The 12,607-nt window shown below is 32.5% G+C and overlaps 1 protein-coding gene across 1 annotated transcript in view; it reads left to right on the plus strand.

The window, feature by feature from the left end:
* LOC113394875 (cytochrome P450 9e2-like) overlaps positions 1-966 on the plus strand; it is a 7,789-nt gene extending 6,823 nt beyond the window's left edge. The window contains exons 10-11 of the mRNA XM_064215917.1: positions 1-59; positions 493-966. The exon at positions 1-59 is cut by the window's left edge and continues 110 nt beyond it. Coding sequence (XP_064071987.1) covers positions 1-59; positions 493-659 — 226 coding nt within the window. The 3' untranslated portion in view covers positions 660-966. The remainder of the gene's footprint in view (positions 60-492) is intronic.
* Positions 967-12,607: the final 11,641 nt, after the last annotated feature.

A 12,607-nucleotide genomic window follows, 5' to 3' on the forward strand; every position in this document is an offset into this window, starting at 1 on the left:
GCATAATATTGATCCTACAGCATACATGCCTTTCGGTCTTGGACCGAGAAACTGTATCGGTAAGAATCGAATATTTAAATTTTATTTTATCAATAAATGGTATTCTTTTACATTTATTTAATGTCAAACTAACTGTCATCTATATAAACCTTTAATGCTTTTATAATATATGTAGGCTGCCGGGCAATTGGACCACCCGTCTGTTAGTAGTAACCACTGCCCATAGATAATAGCACCGTATGAGTTTTTAACCTTACATAGCCAATACGCCACTAACCATTGACAACTAAAATTGTTGAATCCTTTGTTCCTATAGTTACATTTGCTCATTCATCTTTCAAACCAGAACATAATAGTACTAAGTATTGCTGCTTGACAGTAGAGTATATGATGAGTGGATTGTACCTACCCAGTCGGGCTTTTACGAATTCCTGAGTAAGTCTACAAAACCTCTAAATTCAAATAATATCGTTGATATTTTATTAATTTCAGCTTCAAGATTCGCCCTGTGTGAGCTGAAAGTTCTTCTTTACCAAATTATGCTCCATATAGAAATTGCACCGTCGGTCAAGACATGTCTACCCGCAAAGCTATCAACCGAGTCCTTTAACCCTCGCCTTGTAGGCGGTTACTGGTTAAAATTTAAAATTCGTAGTTAAATACATAAGCCATTAGAAATAATAATGCACACCCTTTATTTTGACGTGGTAACTAAATATCCTCGGATTAAGATTACCTTCTTGATTAAGCAGTGTATATTGGTAGGATAACAAGGCGCAAAACCAAAAAAAAATAATTTACCATAGATTCGGAAATAGAAACAATTTGTAGAACAAGTAAAAGATAGTTAGTGTTTTTCTTTAGGCTTATAGCCTTTTGTATTATATGAAATAGGCGATAATGACATTCCTGAAGTTTGTTTTTGTGTAAACTGATCTTATGCGAATAAAGTTTGTATTTACATTTTATATTTGTTATAGAGGTATTATACCTTTCCTAATATTTCGGTATACAGTCGTATATATCATCAGTCGTATATGTCTTTTATTTTGTTTACCTTTAAAATCAGTGTTTATTCATTTATGTCATGCCAATTACGACTTTGAGGAACGCTGAAAGTTGATATATTAATGATTTGACGACCTCCGTGGTCGAGTAGTGTGTACACCGGTTTTCATGGGTACGCAACTCCGAGGTCCCGAGTTCGATTCCCGGCCGAGTCGATGTAGAAAAAGTTCATTAGTTTTCTATGTTGTCTTGGGTCCGGGAGTTTGTGGTACCGTTGTTACTTCTGATTTTCCATAACACAAGTGCTTTAGCTTCTTACATTGGGATCAGAATAATGTATGTGATGTTGTCCAATGTTTATTTATTTTATTTATTAACATGTCTACTGTTTCAGTTATAAGTAACAGTGGAAATAAAGGATCAAAGTATGCAACCAGAGCTGCATACATTTGAAAATTTATGTAGCGGTCGGTTTTGGATGATAACTTCGAAATTATGAGAAATATTATGTTGATTATGAGAAATAAAAATTATACTTATTATATAAGCTGCAAAGTGTAAGAGATATTAAAGAAATATTCGAAGATCGAGCCCCTTGTGGTCTACATAAAATGAAAAATACTCTACAAAATAATTATTATAATAGGTACTTCATTTTTACAAGAAAGAAAGACAAGATATTATTTGTTTGCATCGAGGGTGAAGTTAAACTTTTTTTTTTTTACATTAAGGTTATCTCTTTAAATTTGTATCATAATATTCACAACTAAGAACTACAAAAAAAAAACCTAATCTCCTTAGATTATTATATAGACAAATTTACGGGGGAATCATTTTTTAAATTAAATTTAATAAAAAAATAAACTTAAGCATTTTACAATCGCATGCTACAATCAATTGAAATTATTTTTAGTACAATATGTTCAAATCAAATATGTTTCGATATGAGACGATTCTCTTTACATTCTACACCTTGAGCCAACATAACTATACCGTGATAGTACCAAACCATCTTCAAGTAAAACTCGCAACTGTCCAGAGTATAAATGTATATTTAAAGTACATAAGCACTATTAACTTGAAAGCAATAAGTCTATCTAGTGTCCAAGTATAACTATCAAAAATAAAAATGGACCTAAAGTTGATCCCTGTGTAACAAAAATAATCTACTAATAGTCTAAGCGTGAAATCTATTTAGGAACGATATATTTCTTCACTTCTTGTGTTTTCCAGTAATATTATAGTGACATTTAGGAGCTCGTTAATATGAGGATAAATAGTTTTCAATATCATAATATTCGCTTGTTATTGTAAACAAAATATAGAAAATATTGACGAGCACCGAAATCAAATACGAATAAAGCACATTTAATGTTTATAAACAATAACTAATTACTAAAGTCAACGTTAACGACATCACAGAGTTCATTATACTAAAAAATGACATGTTCACTAGCCGTGTTATTGAAAAATGTGCTTTATCATTATTTATTAAGATACATTCAACATCACAACGATAATGTCATAACAATTACAAAAACCGATACTTTCCTTTAAAAATACTAATATTACAAAGAGATAAGATTGATAACTTTTGTTTGTTTTTTGCAAATATTATACGGGACATATAATACGCATAACATAAAAATACGTGATGTGTTTAGTACGACGGCACAGACGAATAGATTTCGTATCTGGTTATATTATAATATCAGATTATATAATATAATTATTATTAATTTAGTGTCAATGAAAAAAACTATTATTATAAAGACGAAAGTGACTTTGTTTTTTGTTACACTTTCACGTCTGCTACTTAGCTGATCATCTTTAAATTTAGCATACACAATACACATAAAAGCACCTAACACTAGCCCCTCACACATAAGCGACTATGTGTGCGGAAAATATTATTAGATAGTGATAATCTTCTATCAACTTAATTACTATTATATGTACAATATCGATAATTTTTTATACAAATATTGATAAACAGATAAGGCGTTAGAAGCGTCGCTGCTATACTGAAATTATAAACAGATAAATGTCGCGACTTCACTTACAGACATGTTACAAAGAATTATAAATAGACTTCGAAATATATATTTACTTATCAAGTAATTAGGAAACGTGCGAATACCATTATCAACGCATAATATAATGACGATGGTAGATTGTGTAATTGTTACATAAGAATTGTTTGTATAATTAAGAAAAAAAATTATAATATCAGAAATTATAGTTTTTTTTTTTTAAATACGATATAGGTAGCAAACGAGCAACGGCCTCACCTGATGGAGAGTGACTACCACCGCCCAGGAACATCTGCAGCACCGATTCGGTTGCACCTGCGTTGCAGGCCTGTATGCAGTGTCTACACTCTTTTCTTGAGGGTTCCCTGGTCGTATCTGTTCGGAGAAGGTTACGCGAGACAGAAAATGCCTTGGATTTTCAGACATTAGGTGTTGCGGATGAAAATTCGAATTATGACGCGATATCCGAAGGTGGAATTCCGGCTTAAAGCTTCAAGCTGGAATTATTCCAAAGAATTTCTCAAATCTACTTACTTCAATTAAAATTAACTCTGTTGCGATTTTTGTTTCGATCATTGATGAGAATTTGTTTCCAATCATTGATTTTTTTTATAACATATTAGTAGGTGAACTGGATTTCCCATGTACATTGGTACCGTAAGAAATATTTATCATAATGACTGATATGTTAAGTTCTTTGTGCCTGTAATTACTCTGGCTCACTCCCCTTTAAAACTGGAACGCAAATATTAAGTATTGCTGTTTGGCTGCAGAATATATGTTGAGCCCTACCACTAAGTAAGGTTTTTGTTTTTGTACAATTTTACATACGAGATCAGGCAGTCACCCGCGAGTTATACTTTTAATTGTTCTAATATATACTATACTTTTATTTATCCTTCATAAAACATTAAGTTAAGTCCTTTTTTTTAAATAAACACACTTTTAGAGAGCTGTTGTCCCCGTTCATGTATCTACATACATACATAGTAGGTGGTTTTATTTAAATTATTTGTGTCACGACGTGCTTGGGTTTTACAGCGTCAACTAAGAATGTATAGGTACCTGGTATTTAAACGGGCGCCTGTACACGCTAAATTATCGGCGTCTATTTGTATTGTGTGAAGCTTGTCCTTACGAATTGTAAAATAAGATATCTCGTATGAGTAAAGACAAGAATAAAATATAAATTCGATTATATAATTACCTTTGTTTTTATGCTTAACGCGGAGGAGCGCTGGTGAGTTCCTGAGAGAATAGTGTTGATGTCTAGCGAAATTGGTTATCAAGGTAAAAAAATATTCCTTACAATACAAACACATCTCAGTTTAAAAATGAGTAAAACAGATTAAACACAGGATGTAATATATAAATACCTTTACTTTTATAGGTTTGTATATGTATGTATGTATTCGTAATAAATGAATTAATAATACTTAAAATCAATCATTTGAATAGCTGTTTTGGTGGTATTTGAGAAAATGTAAAATATTTGAGCAAGTGTGAGATGAGTATAAATGTGGTGAACCTTTAGGCAAAAGGGACGTAACACTCAGTTAGTAGGTATAGTTTGCAGTAGATGGAATATTAATACATTTTATACTGCCAATGTACGGGTTTTATATAATATATGTATGTACGACGCGTCGTCTGCATAACGTCTACATAAATTATAATAAAAAAGATGCTACGCAATACGTTAAGTACATTTATTATATATTATATACTAATAATATATAATAAATGTACTTAACGTAGCGGAATTGAAGGACATAATACGAAACTTAATAACACAGTACCGAAGTTCTTTATCAATATAATTTTATCAATAACTCTTAAGAAGTATGTTTATCAAATCCTGTTCCATGTCCGGTTAGAAATGCTTTAGTCTTTGCATGTTATCAGTTGAAATGTAATTATTATGAAAAAGGTAAATTTTGTTAGGTCGCATTTAGAAAATACAATCAACAACAACCACATTGATGTTGCAAAAAAATTAAAATATTTCTAGTTTTGTTTGTCAATCTGTATTAAAAGTCCGACGGTATCCTCGTGGGAAATAGAGAAGGATTTCGATGTCATTTATTTTCTCGTGCAGCTTACAGACGACACTCAAAATAACCGGTACAAGGGTAAACACTAAAATAAGTTAAAATTTATAAATTAATTTGACCTATTTATTTAGATCTCATGACAAAAAACAACACAGTGATAATTTTCTAAATAGTATAAAACAAAGTCGCTTTCTGTTATCTCCACTAACTCCTAAACTGCTCAACGGATTTAATACGAGTTTCACTAATAGAAAGAGTGATAAACGAAGAAGGTTTGTATGTATAATTTATAAATATTTTATACAAAATGCGTGAACTGGCTAACGCTGGCTAAACCTTAAGAAACAAAAGAAAATAATGCACTAAGATGGTAGGCCTCAAAGGTCTACTGAAAAGTCAAAATCAAAATATACTATATCAAAATAACATTCCTCGACGCGCTTTTGTATTGAGTGGCAATGTGTTTCAAAAATATTAATCTATTTAATAAATGTGTTTCAAGCAAATTCCAACCTTAAGTATAACGCTTTAAAGCCTTTTGACCGATATTAGAACTAAAAAACCAACGTCCTTTGTGTTGTATCGATACGTCATACATACATAGTATAGGCAAAATATTAAGATGCTGCGTTCGCCTCATAAAGATATAAAATCGTCTTCTCAACCAGACTTGGCTAATAGTAGTAGAATAGACTCCGAACCTTTTGTGGCGACAAGAAAACGTAAAGAAAGGAGTGAGCTTCAAGATTTACGAGATGAGATACACACACTGATTGCAACTACAAAATTAGGCGAAGAAACAAAATTCGAAAAAATTACTAAAATTATTGAAGAGTTGAAAGAACAGAATAATAATCTTAAAATACAAAATAATGAGATATTGAAAACCAATGATAAAATTGAAAAGACTTTATCACACACAACAGCACTGTATAGCGAAAATAATTTTGTAAAATCACTTCAATTAATCCTCAAAGAGTACGAACAGAATAATGTTCTAATTTTAGGCGATATCAATATTGATATTAAGGATGGCCACAATAACCCATTGTTGAGAATTATTTAGAATTACTGTCATTTTACGGCTTAAGACCGACACATAATTTCATAACTAGTAATAAAAGTTGTATAGACCACTGTTTAGCCAAAACAAAACATGATACCACAACTATAGTATGTCATTCAACTTTAACAGATCATGCATGTGTTATAGTGGTACTTTCTACTGGGATTATAACAAATAAAAATATAAATAAACATATTATTAAAAAGCCAGATTACCATCTAGTCATCAAATTCCTACAAAGCCTTAATTGGGATGAAATATTCCAAAATAAAGATCGAAGAAGTCACTAATATTTTTCTTGAAATTGTTGCAAAAGCATTAGACCACCATACTATAAACATTAAGTTGTCAAATAGGAAGAAAAATCGCAAGCCTTGGATTACACCAGGTTTAATTAGATGTTTAAAACAGAGATAGACTGCACAGTAAACTACGTAAAGACCCAGACAATGTAATTCTTAAAATCAGTTATATTAGATATCGTAATACATGTAGAAAAGTATTAAATAACAATAAATAACAACAACAACAACAGCTATAAATTAAACAAATACAAATTTAATGCGAAAAATCAATGGAAATGTATTAAGCCAATTTGTTATTTAGATAAGATTAATGATACAAAAAAATATATAAAAACAAGTCCCGAAAAGTCAATCGATTATGCAAATAAATATTTTGGTAGTATTGAAAAATAATTGGCAAATGATATAATAAGTAGAATAAAAACCACTGAACTTATACATATGCAACCCAAATTATCAAATCAAGTAAACTCGTTTTATATGAATCCCACAGATGAGTTTGAGGTTAGCCAAATAATTAAATCACTCAAAAACACTAATGCATGTGGCTGGGATGGTATCACTTCAACTTTTTATAAAAAGGCGGCAAATGTCTTAGTAAAACCCATTATATTCATCTGCAATCTCTGTTTTGAGAGAGGTTCATCCCAAAGGCATTAAAGAAATCAATCATTATTCCGATATTTAAATCGGGACATAGAGACAATATTTCTAATTACAAACCAATTTCGCTTTTACCAACACTATCTAAAATAATTGAAAAAATAATTAATGCCAGATTAAAACAATATTTGAAAAAAAAACAATATTTTAGCATCAAATCAATATGGGTTCAGGAATATGAGATCAACTTCGGATGCTTTGAAAACCTTAACATCCCAGGTTGTAAATAATCTGGATACTCAGAATAAATGTCTTGGTACCTTTCTTGATTTAAAATAGCATTTTATACAGTGTCACTTCTGATTTTGACTGAAAAACTCGAAAGCATAGGATTACGAGGATTACCGCTAAAATTATTTATAAGTTACTTGTCCGATCGATCTTAAAGTCTTAAAATTGGGAACTCGACTAGCACTAAGATGATTATAGAATACGGCGTCCCTCAGGGAAGTATTTTGGGTCCGGCGCTATTTTTGATTTATATTAATGATTTGTGTAAACTAACTCTTAAACATTCTAAATTAATATCTTTTGCTGACGACACTGTTATAATCTCTAATGGAAAATCATGGGATCAATTATGTAAATATGCTAATGATGATCTTAGGGCCGTAACTCTATGGCTTGACCACAACCTCCTGACGCTTAATATAGCAAAAACAAAATTTATTAACTTTAGTATACGCGTAAATCACCAACCAAAATTAGACTCCATGGTTATAAAAGCCCATTATTGTAGTAATTATACAACGGATAGATAGATCACTGTGAAAAACTGGATCAAACGGAATCTATAAAATACCTTGGAATAACAATAGACCAAAAATTACAACGGAAATAACACATATCAGGGTTAAGTGGACGTATAAGAAAATTAATATTCATTTTTAAAAATATCAGGTATGTTTGTGATATAAATCTTCTGACCTCAATTTATTACGCCTTTTGTCATTTCCTATTAAGTTATGAAATTTCTGTATGCGGTGGAGTAAGTAAAAATTTAATGCTTACACTAGAACGAGCTCAAAGGGCTATATTGAAGGACTTACTATATAAAAACTTGCCATTTTTAACAGTTCGTTAAATATATATAAAAGATATATTGATGATGCAACATAGAAAGCTAAGTACTACATCCCAAAATAAGAGGCGACATGATAGATTATATGATCAACCAACGTATAAACTAGCCTTCTCTAAATCATTATATCTCTATTTGGCACCGTACCTATATAATAAAATATCTATGGAAATTGTTATAAAGGACCTTACTAAATATAATCTCAAGATATCACTTCATAAATTTCTTAAAATGTTATCATATGATGATACTGAAAAATTGTTAAAACCTGACTTCATTTAAGAACTTAACTCATCTAAAAATAGAAAATTCTTCTTACACACAAACACACGCACACGCGCACACAAAACTCAGGCACTTACATAAACGCTTACATACAACATTGCACTATCAATATAATATTATATTCAAATTAATATAAAATGAAAATAAGTGTTCTGTATTATTAGAACAATTATGGAAGTAGCATGTAACTTTTGCATATACTATGCAGCTATTGACTCGCGATCGAGAAATGTGCTCCTACCGTCATACAGTTCACCTAGTACGGAGGGTAATATTCATCGAACTTGAGTTGCTTAGCATTGCTTTATTTAAATTACATTATATTTTTAATAACTTAGAGTTACATTTTCTACGTAAAATAATTGTTATATGTATTTATTGTAAATATTAGCACTAAGCTAAGTTGTTAATGGGTTAAATAAATAAATACTTTATTCGAGTGGCACAAACACTTTTGATTCATCATTCTACTAACTATATTAAACGTAAAGCTGCCACTGGTTCGGAATATATCGATTATATTCGGCCGAGAAGAATCGGTAAGAACCTTGGTAGTCAGTTTCTTTCAACATCTATACATATAATAAAATTGGAGTGTCTGTTTGTTATATTAAAATAACCCATTTTTACTAAATGCATATGTATGTATCCACGGTACATATACCAAAATAACATTTTTTCAATTTTTGTCTGTCTGTCTGTCTGTTTGTACCGGCTAATCTCTGGAACGGCTGAACCGATTTCGACGGGACTTTCACTGGTAGATAGCGGATGTAATAAGGAGTAATTTAGGCTACTTTTATTTTAGAATTATATATAGAATAAAAATAAAATAACGCTTCTATATGCAAATAACTTAAATTCAAACAACGCGCATGAAGTCGCGGGCACAGCTAGTTTGAAATAAATATACGCTGTAGCAGTAATCTACTTCAATGTACACTCGTAAAAAATGTTTTTTATCTGTAACAAATTAATAAAAATTTACTAACGAGACCATTTTCTCTAAATCGTTAAAATCGAACTCAAATCACTTTATTCAATACAGAAGCATTACACTTACTTATTGATTGTTAAATTAAACACCTACCATCATACCGTTATTAATTTTTTTCAGACAAATATTTTTACCTTGTTGTAAGAAAGGTTTTGAGAATGGATGTGGATGGATATAGAGGTAAGGGACGACCCAAGAAACGACGGATGGATTGTGTGAAAGACGATATGGTTAGAAAGAATGTTACTTGTGAGATGACGTCCGACAGAGATGTATGGAAGAAGAAGACATGCTGCGCCGACCCCAAGTAAAATTGGGATAAGGGCAGGAGGATGATGATATGTAATAAAGATTCAAATTGTCTTTTACACTATGACATTTGAGAGTATCTTAGATGATCCACCAATCTCTTAAGCCCCAATGACGTGATGGCATCATTTATTACCATAGTATGATGTTACCAATGTAACAATTTAATACCAATTACTACGCATTATAAACATTAATAACCAAACATTTGAAATAAAAACTATAGAATAATATATATTTTTTACGTATTTTTAATGCAAATATACATTAAATTTAAGTACAGGTAAATATAATATACGTAAGATATTTCTTAAAAACAATAGTTAATGCTTACATTTTAGTATTTTGCCGTCCCCAAGACTGCCTTAGACCTTGTACTTTCCTATGTATTGTTTTGTTAATTTTTTCGAAACTATTGATATTATTTAAGATTACCCAATTGTCATCTCATCTCTCTTTCATCTCTCAGCCGAAGGATGTCCACCGCTTGACATAGGCCTCCCCCAAAGATCGCCACAACGACCGGTCTTGTGCAGCCCGCAACCAGCGGCTTCCCGCGACCTACGTCGGATCACCATGTCACCATGATCACGGGGGGCCAATCCGCGCTGCGTCTTCCGGTCCGTGGTCGCCACTAGAGAACTCGTCGGCCCCATCAGCCGTTGGTTCTTAGATTGTACCCAATTGTACGTACTCGCAATTAGTGAATGATTTTTTTATTGTGTTTTTAGAAATAAAATATCCAACCAGAAAAGGTCACGCACGATTTCAAGGTCGCATATTATTATGACCTAGGGTCGTGGAACGGGCTAAGACGGCCCTAGAAATATTGATCTTACCCCGCAACTGGCAATACAATTCGAATTTATAGAATGGTATCAGCTAAGCGGGGGATCTATCGAAAACCGAAAAATATAACAAGTTGTATAGAAAACAAAAAAAAAAATTGTGTGTTTGTTCTTAATTTAGATGATGTAGATGTAAATAGAAAACCTTTATGTAGTCCCATATTATATCCTTGTAGAGAAGAAAATGATTCGAAATTGAACTAAACTTGTTACGTGTCAAATTTTATTTAGTCTAACGTCATTGACTGAATTAACAAAATGACCGAGATCATATCAATCAGTGGGTTCAATGTCAAATACCGTATGATATTATCGGTCAATTACATTTAAAAAACGGTTAGCATTCATCTGCCCAGATTGTTAGATAAATTAATTTAAAAACAATTTCTGTACAAAATTTCATATCCATCCTGTTGATCGTTACGAAGTTCTATTGTCTGGAATCAAAGCTGGGTGTAAAATCGGTCATGGCTGTAATAAAAAAAAATGCATTGTCATCTTAACTGAACCAACGTGTACAATTTTAACAACGTAGAAGAATAAGAGAAAATAGTACTATATGCTTAAAACATAATATATTTATAAAATATGGATTTTTGAGTTTCGCTTAGCGCTTGTTATATTCCTAACAAATATATTATAATCTCTTTATTTATTATCACTCATGTATAATACATTTTTAAATATAAAATACAAAATATATAAAATATATTTAAAAATGTAAAATACAGAGGCCAACCAGTGGCGGGAACAGGGTCCAAGCCACCGGTGGTCAGGGCCCCAGAGAGAGGAACTTCCTCACAATACGCGCCGTGCCGAGGAGTACTGCCTTCTGCATCAGGCCCTTGACCCAGCTGCCTAACGAGAGCCTCTTAAGGTGTTGGTCGAGGCTCTTGGCCATTAGGCCATTCGCTGAAACGACTATCGGCACAATAACTGCTGTATCCACATCCCACATGTCGACAACCTAGTGAGCTAAGTCAAGATATTTTATTTGTTTATCCTTCTCAGCCTTCACGAGATTCTCGTCATGAGGGATGGTGACGTCAACAATTATCGTGCGGCGCTCTGACCGATCTATCACCACTATATCAGGTTTGTTGGCGACAACAGTCCTGTCAGTGATTATAGATCGGTCCACTTAATTATGTGTGTGCAAATACTCTCCGTTAGCAAGACGAGAACAACCGGAAATAATATGTCTAAGGGATTCGCCCGGAGTGTGACACGCCCGACATATGTCCACCGTGCCATCCCTCACAATATACTTCCGGTAATTGTTCGTCATGATAACTTCGTCCATAATTGCACAGACAAAACCTTCGGTTTCACCAAATAGGTTGCCGAACCGTAGCCAAGATACGGACGCCATAAAGTCCTCATCGGGTCTATGAAGGGCCCGATAGAAGCGTCCGTGTAACTCCTTGCTCTTCCATACCCCCTACCGCAATTTCTCAGTACTTAGTACTACAGGTTTGCGACAGTTCTCTTTGCCTAAGGAGAGCGGAGTTAGCCCCTTGTCCATTGTAACTACATCTCGATGCATATCCAAGTCAGTGTGGAGAAAATACTCCCTGAGTTTGTATACCTCACGGTTATGTAGGGTCTTGGCATTTAAAAAGCCACGGCCACCACATCTCCGTGGGATATACAATCTTAACACCGAACACCGAGGATGATGAATCCGATATGCAGTCAGCAGGACATTTACTATTTTAAATTACATTCTCAAATATCTTACCCTATTTTTTTTAAATGGTCAGCAAATGTATTCGTATTAATTTGACATGATTTTACATACTGGTAGTGGATAAAATAAAGTCAATTTTTAAATGATTGAAGGGTTGAACCATATATTTAATTACTCTTAATCTTTTAAAGTTACTTAAATGAACTACAACAATGAAATCTGAAAATATCTTGTGTGGAAGAATATTTTCATCAAAAAACTTTTGTAG

This window comes from Vanessa tameamea, chromosome 9 (assembly GCF_037043105.1).
Source record: "Vanessa tameamea isolate UH-Manoa-2023 chromosome 9, ilVanTame1 primary haplotype, whole genome shotgun sequence".
Lineage (NCBI taxonomy): Eukaryota > Metazoa > Arthropoda > Insecta > Lepidoptera > Nymphalidae > Vanessa > Vanessa tameamea.